Source organism: Rousettus aegyptiacus, unplaced genomic scaffold (assembly GCF_014176215.1).
Source record: "Rousettus aegyptiacus isolate mRouAeg1 unplaced genomic scaffold, mRouAeg1.p scaffold_m13_p_3, whole genome shotgun sequence".
NCBI lineage: Eukaryota > Metazoa > Chordata > Mammalia > Chiroptera > Pteropodidae > Rousettus > Rousettus aegyptiacus.
The window spans coordinates 137,299,369-137,324,115 of record NW_023416306.1 but is presented as its reverse complement, the minus strand read 5'-3'; the positions used below and the strand labels follow the sequence as shown (position 1 = coordinate 137,324,115).

General features: G+C 41.3%; 1 protein-coding gene across 1 annotated transcript in view; it reads left to right on the top strand.

The window, feature by feature from the left end:
- The window catches only part of NID2 (nidogen 2), a 54,707-nt gene that overhangs the window by 5,445 nt on the left and 24,515 nt on the right, over window positions 1-24,747 (top strand). Inside the window, exons 3-8 of the mRNA XM_016120815.2 lie at window positions 3,840-4,072; window positions 8,922-9,670; window positions 16,503-16,652; window positions 17,086-17,331; window positions 18,555-18,755; window positions 20,091-20,321. Of these exons, the coding sequence (XP_015976301.2) occupies window positions 3,840-4,072; window positions 8,922-9,670; window positions 16,503-16,652; window positions 17,086-17,331; window positions 18,555-18,755; window positions 20,091-20,321 (1,810 nt within the window). The remainder of the gene's footprint in view (window positions 1-3,839; window positions 4,073-8,921; window positions 9,671-16,502; window positions 16,653-17,085; window positions 17,332-18,554; window positions 18,756-20,090; window positions 20,322-24,747) is intronic.

Sequence of the window (24,747 nt, the reverse complement as noted above, 5' to 3'; positions counted from 1 at the left end):
ATGTGAAATGTTTTTTTTTTTTTTACCTTGATTTTAAGTTTGCCCGAAGAAGCTGAAAGAATGGATCTTGAGAAGGAGGTAGCAGGAGAGAGAATTCTGAGCTAGCGTGTGTTCTGGGAGAAGGTTGTGATTGCTGAGGCTGAAAAAATGGGTGAAAGGAGTTGTAGGGTGATATCATAAGATGAGCAGAAGGTTGTCCATTGGAGACTTAATGAGGGGATCTGAGGCCTATTGACTCATTTCGAAGGATGCTAGTCACTGACTGAGGGCATTGGACCCATAGAGAGAATGAGAAGTAAAAGCAGAATTTTGTCAGAGTTGATGTCCAGAAGAGGAGAGGTCTGCAGTTCATCTAAAAGAGTTTAACCTGAGTCTGAGACATAACTGTGAAGACATAGAGAATAGAGACATAATGATATTGGTTAAAGAAATTGCTTGAAAATTTTCTAAGTATCAGGAAGGATATAATGTTAGGGATGCGGTAGCACTGAACATTTATCTTTGAATTTGGGGCAAAATCTGTAGGATTTAGGGCAGAAAAATGAATGAAGGAAAATCATGCATGTGACAGTGTCATAGGAAATGGAGAATTATACTAAGGAATGGAGGTTAGTATTGACACGAGACACTGGAGGCAAGACGTCAATACTACAACCGTAGAGAACATGTGACCCCAAGCAAGACAGAAAAGAGAAATGTGTGACCCTTTTAAGAGTCACCCTACTGATAAACTTTCATTATAATTTTTGTAAGCCACTATAGGCAAATCCCTTTGGGACAGGGATGGTACTGTTCTGATTTTTTTTTTTTTCTTTTGCCAGGTGACTGAAATTAATTAACCGGATTGCAAAATTTAGAAACTCATAGATAAGCATATTATTTACCCATCAGCTTGGCTCTGCTGAGTGGCAGGTCAATGAATGGCATTGTTCTATACCTGGAAAAGAGAGTTAGACTCCTTCTGCCTGATTTCTGCTGAGGGTTCTGGCTTTTCTTTCTGATAACAGGATGGTGGAAACCTTGAAGCTTAGCAGTCACTGGCCCTGATCCTTTCTGTGCTGCTCCTCCTTCATAGAGGCTCTGTCTCCTCTCTGGGATCCTGGAGGACTTGGGAACCAGTGACCCCTTTATGGGGTTTGGCAGTGCATCTGAGGGTTTCTCTTCAGAGACAGGGCATGTGGAGTCTCTAGGAATGTGAAGACCTTTCCGGTCTGGAAGCCAGTCAAGGAGACCTTTGGGGGGTGGGGGGAGCCCTTCAGGACTTTGAGAAGGGTGCTCTTCAACAGTTAGATGTAGAATTTTGTGGGACTGAGAATTTTAGAAGTGATCACTTGGTGTGTGGATGGTTTTTAAACAGCCAAAGCCTTGAGTGTACTCTGGGATCCTAAATTCTATTTAAAATTTTTCTTCTATTTGCTGATCTCAGTGGAGACAAGTACATTAAATGCTTGCCACCTGTAATATGTGCTTATCTCAGGGATGTCTTGTAAAAGATAGTGAATAAATTTTCTTTGAAATTAGTTTGTTGACTGACTGACTGAAAGAATGAATAAAATTAAGTGCTAAATACCCGAACCTCACAGTAAAAGCCAGACTCTCCCCTTCACAGCTCTGTTTACTTTTTTCCTCCCCTCCTCCCCCATCACCTTTAATTCCTTCACAATCTATAGGCTCTCCTTATCTCACAGAATTTCTCTAAACTTAGAACAGGATTTCTTCCTAGCTCACGTTTATCATAGGCAGTTGATGCCCAGAGAAAGCTTAGCTCTTTGAAACAGGCTCTTTCTCCTTCCTTGAGTACTTTTCTTTCCTTAGTGGAACTTTATTTATTCTGACTAAAGTAAAACTCTGAAGTTATTGAATCAACATTCATCAATGATGTAGTATATATTTTATATAGACATGAGGCAGAACAGCCTTTGTTTACATTTGGCAGAAATTCTGCCTTCCCAGCTTTGAGAAATTCGAGAAAATATCCCTTGCCTTTGTTTTTGGAAAAGTCAAGCTTTATTGATGAAACAGTCAACAACTACAACAGTAACAAATATACCATCCCCCACTCCCCCTTAACTTTAATTTTGTGAACTTAAAGAAAGAAAAGCAAAGAGCAAAGCTAAGCAAGGTGACCTTTTCTATGTTAGAGAGTTAAAAGAAAGGTTATGTATCATTTTTTTTTCCCTCAAAACGCATTTTAACACCCGAGTCTTTGTCCTATAAGCAAAACTTCAAAGCTGTACTTCGAAATTAACATTGAAAGGTAGAATTCACATTAGGAGAGGGCTTGAGCACCATTTAGGGAAGGACCCAGGATAGAACAAAATGCAGGGCGTGGTCCTTGTTGTTTGCTGTTTTATTCAGTAAAATGTGATGTTCTCCTCTGTGCCTAATTTTGTCTGTCTAAGAAAATGGGGAAACAACACTACCTACCAATACATAATTTTTCTAAGAGTTGCGTTATTTAGGAGTGTTATTTATAAATACCTCCCCAGTTATTATAAAAAGAGTGGGATTTAGTGAGAGAGGCATTCTCATTGGGGGAAATGGGAGAGATAGCTAGATGTAAATAAAGGCAAAAAGTGTCTTTTTGAAAATATGAGAGTACATTGAACTTTAAAGAGTGGTTCTGTAAGGATCTGGGTATTGAGTTTTGGCTGATTCAGCTCCTGGTCATTCAGGGTGGTGCTGGCTCCTCCTGTGCTTATTAAGGTTCCCAGGCTCCCTCTGCGATGCCTCCCACGCTAACCCAGAGGTCTTGGGCACATGCCCTCCTCCGTGGCCTCTGCTCCCTCCTTCAATAACTCTCCTAGAATTGCAGGCTTGGCTGTCTCTCTCTCTGAAGCTGTAAGGCAGAGTCCTCATCCTTTGCTGCTTCACACCTTCAGAGCCAAACACAATGTCTGGTGCCTTGTAGGCCCTTGGCCATTTGAATTGATTAATGGAGTTCAAAGACACATAAACAGCTAACCAGGAAAAATGAGATATATGCTAACTAGAAACACCTAGGGTGTTACCAGGGTCAGAGGACAAAAATAAATTTACAGGGAATCACAAAACACCCCAGAGGGGCAGCAGTAGAAGGTTAGGAGGGTTTCCAGGTACAGGGAAACGAGCAAAAGTACGAAAGCATCAGAGTACATGGGACCAGCGGGGAATAGGAAATAGTGTGATGGAGATTCAGCAGATCTGAATCCACATAGAGAGTTAGGGGCAGGTTACACATCACCTTGAATGGCATGCTAAGGAATAGTTAGGATGGCCTAGTGGTGCCGGATATGGGCTCGAGCTAGCTGTCCTGTCGCCCCACACTAGCTACTGCCCTTAGACAGACAGATCTGTTAGCCCATGTATCTGTTTCCTCATCTATGAAAGATCGCCCAAGGCCTAACATTGTGTCTGCCTACAATGGGCATTCAATAAGTAGATGGATGAATGAATGAATGAATGAATGAATGATCTAGGTGAGTGCCCAGGGCAGTAATCCAGGGCAGTGGTGGTAGGAGTGTACAAGTTAAGTTTGCTACTTGCTCTCAGCTCCAAAAGAGGTTTGGATGAGAGAAGTTTGAAACCTTAAAAGATATTATTTTTTTAACTCATGTTTTTTACATATGTATATTTCAACTATTACTCTAAATTGATAAAAGATTATTATAATAATATAACTTACAAAATTCTATTGTAACTTGAAGAGGAAGTTTTAAAGACACTATGTATAAAACAATTTGGAGAAATCCTGAGAAGGGAGAAAACCCTTTGTACTTTATGATGCTTTGCTTGCATTTTGGGTTTTTTACTGTTGTTGTTTGTTTTATTAAGAATATTTCCTTTCCTTTTTTTCACAGCTGAATACTTTTCAGGCAGTTTTGGCATCTGATGAATCTGATACCTACGCCCTCTTTCTTTATCCTGCCAATGGTCTTCAGTTCTTTGGAACCCGCCCCAAAGAATCTTACAATGTCCAGCTAGAGCTTCCTGCCCGGGTAGGCTTCTGCCGAGGGGAGGCCGATGACCTGAGGAGAGAGGGACCGTATTTCAGCTTGACTAGCACTGAGCAGTCTGTGAAAAATCTCTACCAGTAAGTACCATAGATAGGGCTTAGGCCCTTTCCTGTTTGAATGTAAGAACCCTTAAGAGCTACCCAAACTTGAGTGGCCATAAGACCATTAAATCATACCTTGGTGGTTTTTAAGCAAGGCATCAAGTCAAAACCATACCCTGAGAGGAGCAAGTTTGCCAAAATATAAAAGGTCCTTTATTTTTCTTGAGCTATTGGCTATAGATAACCGGAAACAGAACTCCACTTCCTCTGCCCTTCCCCCCTTCTCCCCCTCTTCCTCTCTGCCTCTCTTTCTCTCTCCTCCTTCCCTCTCACTCTCTGTAGAGTCACTGAGGCTTGCTATGGAAAACATTGCTCTTGGAACCACATAAGAATATCCAGGAATATAAATGCCCAGATTGAGTTTTTTCCAGGTTAATTATTTCACAGGAGATGTTGTGATTTGGTCTTTTTTAGACAGGTACATGTTAAAAGTTAAATCAAGAGTAATGTGATTTGGGAAACAGATTGGTAGATTTTTAGAAGTCTCAGGATTTCTCTCTGGCTACATCATCTGAAATCACACTGCTTGGTTTTCCATGAGGTGCCAGGGCTCGTCACATTGCTCAGTCCCATCTGCTAGTGCAATAATAGGCCCTTTCACTTTTTGCTGGTCCACATCATGCTACTGTGCGGGTCAGCACCTATTGATATTTATTAATTTCAGGACTTTAAAAATATCTTCGCTTTTATTTCTTTCTGAATTTCTGAATACCGATCTAAAAGCCAGACAGAACACATTGGCTACTTAGCCTCCCTTTACTGCCTCTCAGTTTCATTGCATTATTTCATTACATAACACCTCGCACATTTGCATGCCATCTGCTCTGCTCAGCTACCAGAGAGCGGGCCCTACAACCAAATATGGTTACTCAGAGCTGACATTTATTGAGAGCTTACGATTTGCCAGACATTCTGTGCAACGCTTTCCAGAAGCTGTCTTAATTAAAACTCATAAGAATCCTAGGAGGTGAATTCTACACTTTTCTCAGTTTGACAAATGAGCTTAGGGAAGTTAAGTTGCCTATAAGCTCAGTTAAGTGGCAAAACCAATATTCGAGTCTGGAATTCCGAACTACTGATTTTATGCTGAACCCTGGTCTTCTTTCTCATTCTTATGACTCACATCGGGCATCTGTAGGTCTCCACCTAAGTTGCATTTTAGTCTGGACTCTGAAGAAAACTTAGCTCCTTGCTTTCTCTCCCTGCTTGCACCTGCCTCTTCTACCCTGAAGTCTATAGAGTCTCTGCTCTTAATAAAGTATGGAGAGCTCACAGGGAGGCAAGCACTTAAAAGACAAAGATGTCTAAGGTGCAGGCCCTGCACACTAGCCACTTACATTCTCGTAGAGCAGATAGGCAAATAAATCAACAATCCAAAGCATTAGAGTAAGTGCTAACATCTACACGGGGCGCAGGAGGTGGTGGGGCTCAAAAAAAGCAGTTGTGCTCTTCCACCACACCCATAAAGGCCCTTAAGAAAACACACACACACACGCATGTGTGCTTTCATTTACCTCCCTCCACGCCTTCTCTCGTGTTTATCTTTGATGCTTCCCAGAAACCACTGAGTTGCTTGACAAGAACAGAATAGTTATGGGGCCAACATTACTAGCAGAGGGATATTTCTTTAAGTGTAACCCATGCTTATTATAAAAAATAAAATAAAGTACCAACAATGCAGAATAATGTGAAATAAAAGTAAAAATTACTTAATATCACTACTTCAAGTGATAACCAATGTTAATAATCCTTCCAGGATTTTAGGTATATGTAAAAAATTTTAAAAACCAAAATGATTCTTTTGCTATACATGTGGCATTTTCCCACTTATTGTATCTTTCAGTACAATATCTGTTTAGGACTATAAAACATGGCCAATATTATTAAGACAGTAACTTCTTGATGAACATTTAACTTGTTCCTGGTTTTTATAAATGCTGTCACAGTAAACACCACGAAACATATTGCTCAAATTTTCATTTCTCTTCAAAATAAAATTGTTGAGAAGTTTAACGTTTTGGCATATGTTAACAGATTGCCCTTCAGCAACATTGCACCAGCTCGCATCCTCGCCGATGATATGCAGCTGTGATTGACAGTGTCTGCTGTCAATAAGCTGCTGTTCTTTTTAATATCTATGTATCTGATAGGTATAACAGGTTCATATTTTCACTCTAACTTATTTGATTTCTAGTAAAACTGAATACCTTTTCATATGCTTAATAGCCATTTATCTATCTTTTTTTGTGTGATGTGTCTGTCCATATTCTTTGCTATTTTCTATTGGGGTGTTTACAAAGAACTCTTATAAATAAAAAAATATATATAGTAAAGATCTTAACCCTCTCATATACTGTAAATATTTTAATCTAGTTGTTCATCTGTAAAGTTGCTTATGATCTAAAAGTTGTGAGTTGAGGTTGTTAAAGTTATTGGTCTTTTCCTTTATGATTTCAGTTTTTGGTTTTACTCTTAGAAAGGAAATGTTCTTCAATTCAATTGTCTATTTTACTTTTCATTATTTAAATTTTCAAAAATACACAGAAATGTTGAGAGAATAGCTAAGTGAATACCCAAATGCTCATCATCTGGATTTATAAGTTGTTGATATTTTGCCATATTCATCATTTTTTTGCTTAAGTATTTTAAATTAAGTCACACACATCATACCATTCACTCCTAAATACTTCAGTATACATCTCTAAAGAATAAAGTTAATTTTCTAGTCAGTAAAATTTTTGTCTTTTCAAACTTGTCTCATCATTAAAAGTTCAAAGATCATTATAGTATGTTTCATAACTCTTCTGCAAATTTAAATATGAATGTACACATTTGCACTTTTGAGATTATACTGTTCTATCTCTTGAAAGATAGTAGTTACTAAGTAGTTATGTGCAGTGCCGTGTGCTAGACATTCCGTGTAATTTTTCAACTTAATCTTCTTGACAATCCAGGGAGGAAGACACTGTTATCCATTTTCTAGTCTTGTTTTCCTTTATAGGAAATAAATTAAGTTCTATCTCTAAGCTTTCTAAATGACCTTGGATTTTAGGATAAAATCTAATTGGTTGCTTTCCCTTCACACACAATGACAAAAGCCAGGATAAGGATTTACATTTAATTAGAAGGTTATTTTATTTATCTTTTATTGTCATAATTTGTATTTTCCTACTCTTTGAAGCTTTTATAGTTTTCTATTTCTAACATCAAGAAGAAATTTCACAGCTGCAACACCTCTGATGTGATAATAAACTCAGTATCCTGAAATCTTCAGATTCTTTCTTATCTGCTTTCGTGTTCCTTATTTGCTTGCCAAGAAACGCCAACATTAATTCTCAGAATTTATCAAGTATACATAGCATATTGCACAAAGGATCACAGTTTTGCTGTTTATATTCCTGTTACCCAAAGTTAATTATAACAGCAGCAGCAGCCACAACCACAACACACACACACACACACACACACACACACACACACACACACAGAGGGAGAGTTTGAGGGGAATGGGGAGACATTCCTGGAATTATAGTGAAATGTATTATTGCTGTAGAAAGCCATATGAATATGATTTGGGTTGAAGTATCTACTCAAATAAGTGAAAGTCTCTTGTCCTTATATGATTCTGTGAATATCTTACCTATTTCTAACTTATTAGTCATTGCCTCTTATTCCTCATCGACTGACTTTTGAGGAAATCCCATAGCATGAGTGTCTCTGAGTCTAGTATTTTGTACCTAGACCAGAGGAATACACAAACTGGTGTTTTGAAACGGGCCAGACCCTTGGTTATTCAAGTTTTTCTCATTTTTAGAAATCTTATATATAGTTGCTCTCTTCAGAATGTATCATTGGCTCTAAAATAATTTGAAAGACTGAATAAAGTCTGTGTTCTTTTCTAGTGCAGAAAACAGGTGAGCTCTTGGGTTCCAGATGTTTCTGAACAACTCTCACCTACAACCTGGGGCGTTTTGAGGAAACTACTTTCTTATTTTCCCCTTTAACTTTATTTTATATTTGCTCAACACTTTCGACACTGGCACACTTATATTTCTGTAACTTTTTAATATCGACTCTCCATTCATTGTGAATTAATTAATTGATTAATCCATGTGACTAAACCGTGAAATGTCTTTAACATTCTCTAGAGTTATGATAATTCAGATGCTGATCAATTATAGTGTATTGGTTTTCTGATATAATATATAAAATAATTATTTCATAATATAAATCTCAATATAGAGTATGAGCTTTGGTGTCAGTGCTGGATTTAAGTCCAAGTTCTGTCAAGTATTAGGTGTGTGAAGATTAGTTAGCCTCTCAAAACCTATTTTCTCCCTTAAAATGGGGCATGGTCACTGCCCCTACCTTGTAGATTGTATTGAAGAACATTAAGCACTTGACACATAACTAACTCTCAAAAGCATGTAGTTGTCATTATTTAAATGTTCAGCCAAAATTTTTAAGCATACATTTTCTTGTTTGTGTTGAGAGTAGAGGAAGGATAAAATAGTCCGGCATTCTCTATTTGTTTTCAAACAGCTATGTTTTAGATAAAACACGTGCATTGTAGAGCAGATTGTAACTTGATGGTCTAGTATTCTGTGAGATACAGCCTGTGAAACTGAATGTTAAATAAGAGGTAGTGTACACCAAAATTCCGGTATAATCCTTTCAGTTACCATGGAAGCCTCATTTTATTTGGTTTTCTACACCAGTCGGTCTGATCTTAATAGCCTTTCAGTTTTAAAATAAATTGCTTACCTTTGTAGGGAGGAGGGTGAGTGGACATTTTTGTTACAATGCAGTGTTCCTTTTTATCCAGACACAGCAACCTGGGGATTCCTGGAGTGTGGGCTTTTCACATCGGCAGCTCCACCCCGCTGGACAATGTCAGGCCAGCAACAGTCAGAGGAGACCTTTCCATAGCCCGCGCTTCACCTCCCCTGGAACAGTCCTTCAGCCCTGCTGCAGCCCTGGAAAGCGATGACGCTGAGGACAATTTGGATTATTACGATGAGAACGAGGAGGAAGTTGAATACCCACCAAGTGAACCAGAGGAGGTGTTGAATGGCCACGGCAGTACCAGTGTTTCCTCCCACTCACGAGCTGACTCCAGGCCTTTAGGAGTTGGCTTCTCTCCTTCAGATTCCGACCTAGCCTCCCCTTTGCCACATCGACCACGTAGCAATAGGCCATTCTACCCTGAAACAGAATCTGCCACCTTGGACCCTCAAACCAAACAGGGGAGGCCTGTGGGGGAGACGGATACCCCAGATATAAGAGGCCAAGTGGAGTCTTTTGAACAGCCAGGGGCCCGAGGCCTGGCTCCATCAAACACAGAGAGAGATTCACTGGATCTGTCCCAGAAAACCCCACCTCCCCACCTTGAAAACAGAAGCATCCGGCCCTACCCAAATGGAGGGGCACTGCCTTCAGAAAGGGATGTTCCTCCAGCCCATCCCGAAGGAGAGGTGGTTCTGAACAATTACCCTGCGCCAGGTCACACTCCACCACTGGGTCATGGGAGACACGTGGTCGGGGTGGAAGACAATATTCATCCCAACACCGAGGGTAAGTGGGTTGGAAAACAGCATGCTAAGATTCCATTTAAAAAATGCTGGTTTTACATAGAGCCATGATTTTTCTCTCAAGTGAGTACGTGGAAAGTTTAGCAAAAAGAAGATTGGAACTGATTTCTTAAATGTGTTTCGGGAGATAGAGTATCTTTCCTTTGCCAAATACATCTTGGCAGGCAAATTCTGTTTGGAATCCCTTGACCATTAATAATGTTTTTAAAAAATGGGCCTCATGAAGCGAATGTGGAAGAACTGGGTTGCTCGTGCCAGCTGCGCTCTCAAGTGTAATGAAGTATTTCAGTCTGAAAGTTCAGCAAAGGTAAAATGTTCTGAGGCTTCCTACACATTACAGTCATGGAGGACGGAAGGCGTTAGTTTTAAGTGGCTAGTTGTGCTGGCTCAGATGAACATTCCAGATTCTTACTCTGTTATGGGGAAAGCCTTGTGCTCCCCTTGGTTAAAGCTACTTGGTAGTGTGTGGGAGAAGAGACCCATGGGGAAAGAAGATTGCTAGCCACCTGTGTCATGTCATTTCTGGATCATGGCTGTGCAGCTGTGGTTTTCACCTCCCAGGAGCCTTGTCCTCATTTCATGACTCACTGACCAGGGTGAGGAGCCAGGAGAGAAATGCTGGGAGGAGGCGGTGGTTAATTAATACAGACACAGAGCCCATGTCCCCTTCTCTTCCTAGTTGAGACTTGTCATGTCAGCTCTTTCTTCCTGGTCAGAGATGTCAACACATGAATGGGAAACTATCCACAGATTCATTCCATTTGTTCCAGAGACTGCTCATCTGGCCTCTAATAGGAGGAAAGAGGTCAGAGGTGACGGCATTCTTCAGGACCTCCTTTTTTTTCACCTTTTCTGTTTCCCATCCCTTTTGTGGTAAAATCACGTTGACCTAGCAAAGAGGGCCTTTCAGGTTCTTTTATTCTGGCATCAGCATCGCTTGAAGAGGTGCTTATTTCAGAAGGGAAGACACTATTGCGTGACTAAAGTGGTGCTGTGTAATGATTCCAGAAAAAGCACTGGTATTCGATTTAGGTTTGAATCTTGGCTGCCACACTCCTTGCTGGGTGACATGAGGCAGCTTATGTAACCCCCAAGCCTCTAATTTCTCCTAAGTTTGTTGAGAGGGTTAAATGAGATAATGATGTTTTTAGACTAGTGTTTGCACTAGTTGGTTCTTAATAAATGGTGGCTGCTATTACTAATTATAGGAAATGTATAGCAGTGGGAATGGGGTGGGGGATGGGTAGAAAAATAAAGAATGGGCTCATTAAGTAGTTGTGCCTTAATTCCTGCTTAAGATCCACACTTCTGTCAAGCTGAAGATGTGAATTTTATTGGAAGGCTTTGGAACCTGCAGACCCTTCTGACAGTCTCCTGACTTTTCATCATAAGTTCTGTATATCTGAAGAAAATTTAAAGCCAAGTATCAAAGATTTTTAGCAAAGGAATTTCGAAATGAAGATATATTCCTAAATGGTGTTTTCATTTTATTTTCCGCTGTGGGAAGAGGTTGGAATATTAAAAATCAGACCCCTGGAGTGATTTATTAAAGAGTGAAGAGGCAGGGGCTGCTCCCCCTGCTTTGAGCTGTGAGAGGTTGGGGTTGCTGGAGGTTCAGGGAATTGGCTGTAGAGAACAGAAGGGGTAGCCATAGCGCTTCTGGGTTATGAACTGTGATATTTTTCAGCTGCTGAATGGCGTCCGCTACTGACATCTTGGAAATGGCAGCATGTGTATGAGACATTTAGAAAAAAAATCTAACTAGAAGTTTATGAACCTTGGAGGAAAAAAAGAAAAAATCAGTAACCCCCATGTGAGAGAGCAGAGAGGGAACACTTTAAAACTTGAAAACAGAGAGGGAAAATAGGCGAGCCTCTATTTGCAGCTCAGGCTTCATGAAGCCTGTGCGAAATATAGAACCATGCAGTTGTTAGATACTTTTTTTTTGTGAACTCCCCCCACCCCCACCCCGCCAAATGAATGTTGGCACTTTAGCGGCCTATCATCCCGATGTGACCTCCCCCGAGGAAAGCTGGTGGGTGGGGTGGCAGAGACACACAACATTGCAACTAACTGCTCAGCCTTGACCCGTTATGCCTGGCCTTTTCTACTGATGGAGTAGGGGATCATGGATCTTGGTGTTAGGTGGACTTGAGCTTGATTTCCAGCTCTGCTATGTGGTTTGGTGTAACACGATATGCTCTGTTTGGCCATTATTTTCCTCAGCTCCAAAATGGAGGAAATGCAGACCCTCATTAAGTACCTGTGAGCATTAAAATTGGTCACGGGAAGCATCTTGCTCAATGGATTTTAGTTTCCCCTTTAAGCTTCATAGTAGTCATCTTGCTAAAACAATAAATTCAGATCTAAAGGCTCCCAAAATATCTCTCTCTTCTTTAAAAATTTTTTTTTTCCCTTAGGGACTCTCTTTTTATAGACTTTTCTTTTTGTTAAGACATTCAGATTCTTTTCAGATTATGTCTATACCAAGAAAGAATGTCCCAATCACACTCTAGTTCTGGCCTCAATTGTATTATTTGCTTTGCTCTGTTTTCATAGACTTCAGAACCAGCAATAAAACGAGTGAGCAAGCATTCTCTGTCTGAGGTGTTCTCTCTCTCCAGGGAACTCCAGTAGCTTGTCTAATCAAAAGTTACCTGAATACCCAGCATGTGCCATATCTGACCAAAGCATTAGTGGGAGTTTTCGCTGGCATTTATTGTGTGCCCACGGGGACTCTAAGAGGGAGCTTTGTTACAGATTGTGCTATCATGGTTAGTCCTCAGAATTGCCCTGTGAGGTAGATACTTTTATTCCTCCCATTTTATAGAGGAGGAAATCAAAGCCTGGAAATGCTAAGCAACTTGTCTGAGTAAGAGGCAAACCAAGACAGGAAGGAAACAAGCTGTCAGGTAACAGAGCGAAGGGCAAATTGCCTGTACCAAGTCAGGGAAGTCACTGTGGCGGACTAGGGGCTTGAGTTGGGCCTTGAGGTCAGAGTCTGAGTTTAGATAGGGGAAAAAGTGGGGAACAATTCTGGACAAAGAGGCAACAAGAATGGAGGCACAGAGGTAGAAATGGAGAAGGAGACCATGTGAGTGAGTTAAGGGGGTAGATATGGGAGACGAGCTGCCAGGGAGGGCTACAGCCCACCAGGACAGGGACTACTTGTTGACTTGCAGCCATAGAAATTCTTAAACTCTCTGGGGTGGTGCTGTGAGGAACTCAAGCTGACCTTAGTTCGCAGGATAAATTAGAAAGGGGGAGGGCTACCTGGCTTTCGGGAAACTGAGGCACTCACGCTCCATTGTGGGAACCCTTTTGTTCCCCATTAAATGGCAGTTGTGAGCAGGATTTCCCTGTGGCTTTTAGTCTGACTCCACTTTTGGCCTTGAGAAAGGCTGAGGAATGTGCTGCTCATGCAGCTCTACCCTGGAGTGAATTGCAGCTCTGCTGCCCAGTCCAGCCTTCCAGGCAGGAAAGCCGCTCTCTGGGTGCACCTCCAGGTTGCTGTGGGTCTGTGAACAGGAGGGCCCTCCATACCTGTGGCATAGGAGAGCCTGCGGGTGTAATGACAGTGGATGTAAACCCCGCCCCGCAACCAGGGTCCTAATAACTGTTTGCCCAGCCAGCATCACTATGTAGTACACACATACATCAACAATAAACAAACATGAGAACTGGAGGAAAAAGCTTACCACTGTTTTCCATCATGAAGTTGGATGTGATTTTTCTTACTAGTCTATCATTCTAGAAAAATCTGTCCTGCAGTGGAAATGTGGGTTCTTTTTCTTGAGGTAGCAGTAGAAGGTGTTAAGAGTAAAAGCCACGCCAGCCGCTGGGGCAGCCCCACGAAGGAAGCCCTCCATCCCTCTTATGTTCACACAGTGAACTCAGTCCGTGCCCACCTACTGTGTGGCTGGGCCAGGGCTGAGTGAAGGAAGGCCAGCCCAGGCCTGAAGACAAGTGCTGAGGTGTTTCCGGAAAAAATGAAGATTAAAGGATGGATCGGAGCAAATGCAGAAGGGATGTTTTCCATTTTTGTGAAAAACTCCTGATTAGGACTAGTGTGAAATACTTTGGCAGTGCCTTTGCTTTTTTTTTTTTTTTTCTCTCTTATGTGTTCCCATTCCATTTTTCTTTCTATTAAGGATATGAGAAGAGTAAAAAAGCATTACATTTAAACAAAATAAACAAGAATTTAAATTCCCAATGATAAGATTCCTTGAGCAACTATCTAACCTCAGCTAACAAAGCTGCTGCAAACTGAGCTCATTCAAACGCTGTGTCCTGCCGTGCCAGCAGACTTGTCCCGGTCATTCCGACTCTCCGTGACAGGAGCTCCCTGGCAGAGAGTGGGTCCTCAGAGGCTCTGGAAGACAGCCTGCTCCTTTGGGTAAATTCGGGAGAAAGGAGCCATGGAATAAAACTATTTCTCAGTGTGGGCTGCAGTCCACTTGCATCTAATTTACGTGGGGCCCTTGTTTAAAATGGCGATTTCCACACCCAGCCTCCATCTCCTGAACCAGAATCTGTACTTTTAAGCCTGGCCCCCCTGGTGATTCTGAATCCCACCACACTTTAATGCTGCTAGTGTAATGGAAGAGTGCAGGATTTAGAGCCAGAAGATCATGTCATCTCTGTGGACCTCAGTTTTCTTATCCGTAAAATGGATATAATATCTTCTTACAGAATGGGAAGAAGTGTGTGAAAATGCTTCCCAAACTATGATATAAAGAGGCATATAAATGACCACCGAAAAAGAAAAAAATGCCACCTTGTGTTTGGAGATGCTCACTACACATCTTATCCACCTGGGATCCAAACCCTGATTCTGTACCTTTAAGTAGTTCAGCATCTTTCAATCTACCTGTAATTCTCATAGGAATTTGAAGTCACATTGGCCAGAAGACTAGCTTTTCTCACTCTGGATAGATAGCTGCATGTGGGATCTCATTTCTTGGTCCAGCTCTCCCCTTCATGAGGGAAGGCACCTGGCTTCTGGGCTTCTGGGCTACCTCCACTAAAGAATCTTCACGTTGCTTGCTTCTGCATCTAGGCCTAAGTGGGCCATAAGCACTGAGATCCGCTTCTCAGCTGGCAGGGAATGCACATGAGAGCATTATCTGAAATCCCACTGCCCCGGGAGCTGCTAATAGGTCCGATGACATCCATTAACGATGTGCATGGGCATTCTCTAGTCAAGAAATGGAAAGTTTGCAAGTAAGTTTGAAAATGAGCATTGTCATCAGTGAGATGATAGGTGTGAGAATCACCTAGTCAATGGCTGAGGCTGATTCCTGGGATCAACCTACAGAATCCGAATTGGTCGGTCTAAGCCTGCTCCGGTAATCTGCATTTTTAACAGGTATCCCAGGTGATTCTGATGCAGTGGTTCTCTGAATCCATGAGGAGAAATGCAGGCTCCCTTTAATGGTTAAATAGCACCCTGTTGAGGATACAAGTTCCTGTTGGAACTGGGTGGGACTTTCCTGCTCCCTAGAAGCTGTTGCTAGAACTGACCTTCCACAAACCTGCCCCGGCCCGGTCTCCCTCTTAGTAAGTGGCAGCTCTCCCCTTCCAGTCTCCCACACCAACATGTAACCTTCACTGTGGCCTACTCCCTCTCCTCTCTCTCCTCTCTGCCACCACTATTTCAGTGTTAATACTCCTCCCCCCCACCGATACAAGTCTTTATGAAGGCCATATTGTTACATACATGGTGCTATGTCTTCCCCCCACTGGTTTTTTTTTTATTTCTCTTCTCTCCTGGAATACTGGGTAAATACTGATCTTTCAAGATCACCCTTCCCCTCTCATTTCCTCCTTTTCAGATCTAGATCTGAACCACAACTGTCACCTACTTTCCCCCAAGAGTAGAGTATCCGTTTGCCTCTGGAGCTGGCTCCTCACAGCAGCCTCAGAGTCTAGCATTAAGTTCTGTGCCGCCCCTGCCGTCGGCGAGCTCCTGAAGCCTCCACCCAACTCCGGCTCCTGGGCGTGCTGAGGCAGAGGTGCGCACAGCCCCTTTGCCTCCTGGTGGCCATGTTTGGGATTGGCACCAGTCCCAGTGGGGGGGAGAAAGCCCCCTCTTGTCCATCCCTGCCCACCCCCAGCCACATCCTCCCCACCTTGGTTGGCCATTTATTTTATGGATGATGGCATCTGCTCCATTTTCTTTGTTTCTTGGTAGTACAAATGGTCCTCTTTATTTTTCTTCTTTTTTTTGATGGGGGCATAAGTGGAAGATGGAAGGAACTGCTAGTGGGACATTGTGTTTATACGTAAGGGTTGTGTGTGTGTTCTTTAAGGCCCATCGTCTCAGAAAAAAATTGTTTTTTCTGAGTAATAAAAGCTATAGGCTATTCTCTTCTAAGTTCAGGGTCACTGAAAAGAATAATGGTTAGACATAAAATGACATTTGTTTCTCTTTTGTCTTCCTCTCAGGGGTCATTACTATCAGGATGACCATTTAAAATTGCTGATCTGTGACCATTTTTGACCCACAAAATGACAGTGTAGTACAGTTCAGCCTAGCACTTGCTAACTGGTTAGCTTTCATGTGGCACAGCTCTTCCTAGTTCACTGACTTCGCAATGCAACCAGATGGGAGCAGTCAGCAATTCTTCTCGCCAGAAGACAGAGCGAGTTAACTCCCCTGGGTCGAATGTTATTCCTGTCTCTTAAACATCAAAACCCATTTGTTTATTATGACCTAAACTGATTTTACGGAGCAGTGTCCATGATGAAGCTGGCAGCAACGACGATGCTGGAATCACTTAGTCCTTTTAATGCAAGTTTGTTTTACTTTCCAGTCTTCACGTACAATGCTTCCAACAAGGAGACCTGTGAGCACAATCACGGACAGTGCTCCCGGCACGCCTTCTGCACTGACTACGCCACCGGCTTTTGCTGCCACTGCCAGTCCAGGTTTTATGGAAATGGGAAGCACTGTCTACCCGCAGGTGAGGAGCTCTGGCTTGGTTGGGGATGGGGGCTGCTCCCTGTGTATTTCTGCTGCTTGCTTGTTTCTAGCTGCCTCTGTGAGCTCTGCTTATGAACCTCGCATCTCCACCGCTTGAATCAAAGAGGTAGCAACTTGCAGGTGCTCAATAAATGTTTGCAGAATGAACACATTTGGGCTGATTTCCCATTTTAAGGATTAACCAGAAATGTCTCCTCCTTTCGCCAGCTCATTAGAGGCAAAGTGGAGGGGAGAGAGAGGATGGGAGAAAAGAGACCGAAGGCAGGTATACTGAGATGGATAATTGGTTGGTTAGGGAATGGTGAAAATGGCTAAAGGTTGCATTTTGGGAGTTGTCAGTGGAATGATTTTATCTATGGGCCCATCCTCAGTCTGGACAATGGTCAAGGTTGACTGGATTTGCTGTTTTTCAGGGGCACCTCATCGAATCAATGGGAAAGTAAGTGGCCACCTCCGTGTGGGTCACACGCCCGTGCACTTCACTGATGTGGACTTGCATGCTTACATCGTGAGCAACGATGGCAGAGCCTACACGGCCATCAGCCACATCCCACAGCCCGCGGCCCAGGCCCTTCTCCCCCTCACGCCTATCGGAGGCTTGTTTGGCTGGCTCTTTGCTCTAGAGAAACCAGGCTGGGAGAATGGCTTCAGCCTCACAGGTGAGTAGGGCTCTAAGAGGGCCGATGGTCACCATTGCTTTGGTGGGTTTCTATCCAATGAAAGGATTTGCTGCTTCAGTGTCCCAGAGCCATAGATGTGTGGTTTTCTGTTTGGAGGTTGTTGGGGATGGTTTGGCCCCATAGGACTATTTTAAACGACAGTGTCCTGAAAAATAGGATGATTACATTTGGGGCACTTGTGTTTTCTCCTCGATTTGTTGAAGCTTGTGTGTGAGACTTTGTTCAGTTGAGCTGTTATACACAGATCTGTCAAATAGGGATGTACAGATGGTAATAATAGAGCATCTGGAGATGTTTTTACTTCATCCTTCCCTCCTACCCTCATGACTCTGGTCTATAACAGTATAAACCAATGTTTCCCAGTCTTTAACCTGCATACAAACCCCCCGGGGCACCTGTGAAAGTGCCAATTCTGATTCAGAAGACCTGGGGTGGGGTCTGTGGTTCTGATTTCCTAGCAAGCTCCTGGAGGTGCTAATGCTGGTCTAAGGACTACCCTTTCATAGATAAGAGTATAGAGGATATTTTTTGGCTTTTCACCTTTCCCCCTGAAAAACCTTATTTCCTAGTGGATTTATCTTTATTGCACAGAAAGTGCTAAGAGAAAAGTTCTTCCCCCACCTCCAGCTGAAGAGCTCAACAGCTATTTGTAGATCTTGCTCTCAATCAAGGTTTGACTACAACTTTGAGTCAAAAGTAGATACATACCGTGTACCCAGTTATACTTGAATTTCAGATTAACAACGAACCATTTGAATAATTTAGTGTAAGCATGACCCAAATATTGTATGGGACATACTTATACTAAAAATACGTTTATTATTTATCTGAAAATGAAATGTAACTGAGTGTCCTGGGTTTCTGTTTGTTTGTTTTTGCTGAGTCTGGCAATCCTGGAAAGATAAAGGTCAAGGATGTTCCCAGGAGTTTATTTCTTACAAAAAACAAGCTCCTACAGAGAGAAGTGGTATGAGATGTGGCAGGATGAAACCATGCTCTTTAATAGAAAATGTGAGGAACTGATGTTAGTACTTAGTACTAATCAACAGCTGTGAGTACTTCGTCTCGGATATTAGATCATTTCCTTAGGCACCATCCCCAGTAGCAGTAGAAATTCGGAGGTGGACACGTGCACTGGTCATTCTTACTGGAATATGCAAGACCTCTTTTCGTCCCTGTTCTGATTTTTTCCCCCCTGCCAGGTGCTACATTTATCCATGACATGGAAGTTACTTTCTACCCAGGAGAGGAGAGGGTTCGAATCACTCAAACTGCTGAGGGGCTTGACCCAGAGAACTATCTGAGCATTAAGACCAACATTCAAGGCCAAGTGCCTTACATCCCAGCAGGTTTCACAGCTCACATTGCTCCCTACAAGGAGCTTTACCACTATGCAGACTCAGGTATGTAACGTCTTCACTTCTGTAAAATGGGGATGGTATGTGTCTCTCAAGAGAGTTAAGAGGATTAAATGATTTACTACATGGTATGTCCTTAGATTAGTGTGTGGCACATAAAATGAGCCCAATGTAGTTTTTATGATTTTCGTTAAATATATAGCGTAAGTGAGCAGAGTGTCAGTTGCTGTAATGAGAATCTCAATATTCCTGCCCAATGCTTTTAAATAATAATAATAATAATAATAATAAGATGATGATAATGATGATGTAATCCATATTAACTTTATCTTTGGAGATGAGTAACAGTCCTATAATTGTACAGTTTTTAACTATCCTCTCTGGGCCATGTCAAATATTGATTATTAGAATCTATACTTGTCCTAAACCTTATTTTATCTTGTTTTAAAATCACAGAAATAGATATTGCAAAGTGTAAAACTAATGCTAGATTTAGAGTCAGATGATAGAAATTCATATCTTGGATTTGCCATTTAAAATCTGTCAGGAAAAAATCACTCATCTGAGAGCCTGTTGTCTCATTTTTAGAATGAAAATAATAACACCTTCTCTGTCTGTCTTCCATGGTTGGCATGTGTAAAGTGATGTGTTCTGTAAAACACCACCTGCATGCAGGATACTGGCTCAAACACAGGTGCTGTCCTGCAGCACAACGGTTTGCTTTGAGTTGTGCCTTTCCTTGGCCCTTGCTTCTCTTACAGCGTGAGAGCTGGAAGCCAGGCAAAGATGTAGGGAAGTGAATGGGCAGTGGAGACCTGGACCACGTGCAGAATAGCCAATGCCAGATAACTGGCCTGCACCCCAAGTTCCCCGGAAACCTTCAGACTTACTCAAGTGCATGGTGTCAGAAGTCATCACCCCTGTATGGTGTGGAGGATAGGCTTGTTAAAAGCTTGGGATGTAGAGTCAGGCCAACTTGTGTTCTAGTTCCAGCTCTACCATGTACCAGCCCTGCATCTTAGATGACTTCTCAACCTCCGTAAGGCTCTGCACACACAATTGCAGGGCCCACCTGACAGGCCGTTGTGAGGAACGGTAAGGCAGCGCATGTAGAACACTCAGTGTGGCTGGTGCATAGTAGCATTTACTCTCTGCATATGATGACAAGCAGTGATTGGCCCTCCTCCCTCTCAGCCTATTAGCTTTGCATCAACTCAGGTTTTGGCTTGCAGGATTTTCATGTAAACCCAGGAGCTTCCCAAGGGAACATGTTCCAGGAATTAGATGAAAAACTAACTATGCAGAAAAACCCACTGCACATTAAAATCTCTGTATTTAATACTTTTTCAATTTACCAGTTACAGTATGTGTGTCTTGCAGTTGTGACCTCCACAAGCTTCAGGGACTACTCTCTCACATTTGGTGCTATCAACCAAACATTGTCCTACCGCGTCCACCAGAACATCACTTACCAGGAGTGCAGGCATCTCCCCAAACACCTGGGCATTCCTACCACCCAGCAGCTGGATGTGGACCGTGTCTTTGCCTTGTATAGTGATGAAGAAAGAGTGCTTAGATTTGCTGTGACCAATCAAATCGGCCCTGTTGAAGGTAAAAATTTTTGTTGTTGTTCTTGGGCAAAAATTACATCTAACCTTTCTTCTTTCCTTTTTGAGTCGCCTCAGAATGATTTGCAGAAGTTACTAAGGGTTACTGAGTGCCAGGCTCTGTGTTATGTGCTGGATATAAGAATGAATAAAGTCAGGTCCTGTCCTTGAGGAGGAGACAGAGGCAGAAATGGAACTTTTAGAACTGTATACTCGCCAAACTTATGAATAAAGCATAGTACATGAGGCTAATTTGTAGCAATAATCATGTGCGCCTATCTGTGTTGGTGTATGAAAATATACCATTGGTATACAACTGTGAACAAGGTGGGGGCAAGTTAGTAGGGAGAACGATGCTGACAAGTATTTGTTATAATTATGATAAGCAAGTACTATGAGCCTAGTCTGAAGGTTCAGGAAGGGTGTCCCCAAAGTAATGACATTTTAGCTAAAACTTAAAGGATAAGAAGGATTTCATCAAATCATGGTAGGACAAAAAGCCAGTGCCTAAAACAAAACAAAATAGAACTGCATGTACGAAAACCCACAGTTAACATTATACTTAATGAGGAAAGACTGGATGCTTTCCCTCTGAGATCAGGAAAAAGGCAAGGATGTCATGCCTGCTCTTCCATTCAGCACCGTGTTGTAAGTTCTAGCCAGGGCGAGAAAATGAAATAAAAGGCATTGGAAAGGAAGAAGTAAAGTTATCTGTGTATATTTTCATATGACAGGTTCTTATGTGTAGAAAATCTAAGAAATTTATTAGAAAATGATTAGAATAATTTCAGCAAGGTTGCAGGATGCAAGATCAATATACAGAAATTAATTGTATTTTTACATAGTAGCAATGAGCAAACAGAAAAGGAAATTAAGAAAATAATTCTATTTCAAAAAATTTTTAGGAATTTTTAAAAAGAAGTGCAATACTTTTGCATTGAGACCTAAAAAACTTTTTTGAAGAAAAATTTAAAAAGAAATAAATGGGGAAATATTCTATGTTCCTGAATCAAAAATTTAATATTGTAAAAATTGCAAAGCCTCCTAAATTCATCTATAGATTCAACACAATCCTGTCAGCTGGGCTTTTTGCAGAAACTTGACAAGTTGATCCTAAAATTCACATGGAAATTTTAGAAACCCAGAATAGCCAATCTTAAAAAAATAAATAAAGTTGGAAAACTCCTAATTCTTGATTTCAAAACTTAGAATAATCAAGATACTGTGGTCCTGGCACAGAGATAGACATACAGATAAGTGAGAATACAGAAATAAACACTCACATTCACTGTCAATTGATTTTTGACAAGGGCACCAAAACAATTTGATGAGAAAGACTAATCTTTTTAAAAAAAAAATGTTTCTGGGACAACTGGATATCCACATTTAAAAGAATGAAGTTGGACCTCTATCTCACAGCATGTACAAAAATTTGCTCAACATGGGTCAGAGACCTTAATGTAAGAACTAAAATTTTAGGAAAAAAAACAGAATTTTTCTGGCCTTGACTTTGGCAATGGCTTCTTAGATAACGATGCTAAAAGCACAAGCCACAAAGGAAAACAGATAAATTGGGTGTCAAAAATTTAAAACTTTGGTGCTTCAGAGGATGTGATCAAAAAAGAGAAAATATTTGCAAATCATATACTTAGTAAGGGACTTATATGTAGCCTATATGAAGAACTCTTACAGTTCAATAATAAAAAGATATATAAGCAAAGTAAAAGGCAAAAATTTTTGGATAGATAGTTCTCTGAAGAAGATAAGCAATGTCCATTGAGCACACACACACCAAAAGGTGCTCAACATCATTAGTCATCAGGAAAATCTAAAATCAAATCCACATGGATACAGATGGATATAATAAAAAACAGATACTTGTTAGAAGGGATGTGGAGAAATTGAAACCCCCTTACATTGCTGGTGTAAGTGTAAAATGATGTAGCTACTGTGAAAACAGTCAAGCAGTTTCTCAAAAAGTTAAACGCAAAATTACAATTCAATTGAGCAATTGGACTTCTGGCCGTATACTCAAGAGAAATGAAAATTATGTCCCCCCAAAGCTTGTACATGACTATAGCAGCATTATTCATAATACCCTGAAGGTGGAAACATCCGAAGTGTTCGTCAGTTGATGAATGGATTTCTAAAATGTCATATATCCATACAGTGGACTATTATTAAACATAAAGTGAATTGATGTACTGATACACATTACAATATGAATGAACTTTGAAAGCATACTGAGTGAAGGTAAAAAGAAGACATTGTATGATTCCATTTATACGAAATGACCCAAATAGGCAAATCCACAGAGACAGAATAGAGCATTGGTTGCCTAGGACTGGGAGAGTAGAGGGGATAGGGAGTTGATAACTAAAGGGTACAAGGATTTTTTGGGGGGGGGGATTAAAATATTCTAAAATTGATTGTGGCGATAGTTGCACACTCTGTGGATATACTAAAAACCATTTAATTGTGCATTTTTAAAAAAATTTCCATTTGCATGGTATGTGCACTTTAGTTGAGTGAGTTCTATGGCGCGTGAGTTATATCTCAATTAAAAATAGTAGTGGGGGAAAAACCAAAACTCCAAAGCAATGGTTCTCATATTTCAGTCAGCATTAGCCTCAGCTGCATAGCTTGATAAAAATGCAGTTAGATAGGCCAATCAAGGCATCAAAGGATGTGAGGAAACCTGAGTGCATATTGCTAAGTGAATTCAGTCTGAAAAGGCTGATTCTAAGTATATGACCTTCCAGAAAAGGTAAAACTATAGAGACAGTAAAAAGATCAGTGTTTGACAGAGGTTTAGGGAGAGAGAAGAGAGATGAATAGGTGGAGCACAGGGCTGGGCGTTTGGGGCAGTGGATCTACTGTGTATGATGCTATAAGGGTGGCGACATGTCATTGTTTGTCAAAACCTGCAGAACTGTGCAACACAGATTGAGCCCTAATGTAAACTATGGACTTTCGTTAATAATAACATATCAATATTGGTTGATCAGTTATAGCAAATGCAACACACTAATACAAGATGTTAAAAATAGAGGAAACTGCAAGTGGGGGGAAGCTATGAAAATTGTACTTTCTGCTCAATTTTTTGTAAACTTAAAACTTCCGAAAATGTCTATTAATTAAAAAAAAAAAAAAAAAAAAGTTAGGCGAGCCAGAGGATGAGCCTGTGAAGTCAGGGAACTCTACAGATAGGAAATGATTGTCAGATCAAGGGGACATTTTCATTATGAAAACCTGTAGGGAGTGTTTTCCTTTAGAACACAGGAGGCTCGTGAGGAGAGATTGACTGTCTCCCTCATTCAGCTCCACACTGAGACTGCTGAGCCCTGAATCGGTGTCTCAGAGGTGGTGATTCGTAACTTACAGGCGATTCCATGATTGATCACTGGAGAGCAGGGCTCCTTAAGCCTCTTCAGGGTCAATATGCAAGGGTCACTTCAGCAATATGATAATAGGAGATTAAGGTAAGAGAACTAGACTCTTCTAGGATGCAGAAGTGACTTGAAATGAGAATCTAAGTTTGCTTTTTTGAGTGAGTGGTTGGTTTAGTTTTAGAAAACTTGGTTTGGGGGCATAGGCATTGAGTGTCCAAAGATGGGATTGTAAGGCAAGGAATTAATAGCATGGAAGTATCAATTGATTTTAGGAAAAGATTGTCGTTGCCTATTTCTCAAGGAGATATTTAAAGAAAAACAACTGGGAAAAACATTCTTCATCTTCACATGTCTAGTTCAGCCCTTTACTGGGTGTAGGCGTCTGATCTGTAAAAAGAGCAATTAGTGGAAGAGCCTCCCAAGCCACAGTCTCATTCCGATTCTGGAATCATTTAGGGATAAGACAGATCTCTGGGTGTATTTTCCCTAGAGATATACCAAATGAGAATAATAAACTGGCAGGTACCAAGTTATTAATTTGCCTTTAGAATTTTATATGACTTTCCCTTCTAGCCTAAGTCTGATACTAACAGTAATAATAAAAGCAAAGAATGGTATATACTTGGTGCCAAGCACAGTTTTAAGCATCTTTATGAATTAACTCGTTTAATCCCCACAGCAACCTCTGCTCAATGTGGGGATTATTACGCCATTTGACAGAGACCAAGGCATAGACTTGAAGCGATTTGCTTGCTCACACCTGGTCACCGGCTCCAGAGCCCACTCTTAACTCCTCCAGGCATTGGTCCTCTACGTAAACACTGCTGACCTCGGGAGTGCCTCATAATTCTGACCAAATTTTAAAAGGAGTGTGTCTTTTTTAAAAAACCATATTTGCACCCTGTGTCATCCACTCCTATAGAACACAGCAGTACTATTCATTCTCCCTGAGCAGGGGAAAAGAAAAAGAAAACAATAAAGAAAAAGAAAACCTCTTTTTTCTTTCTCCCCCGCTCAGTGCATAGCAGTAACTTAAGA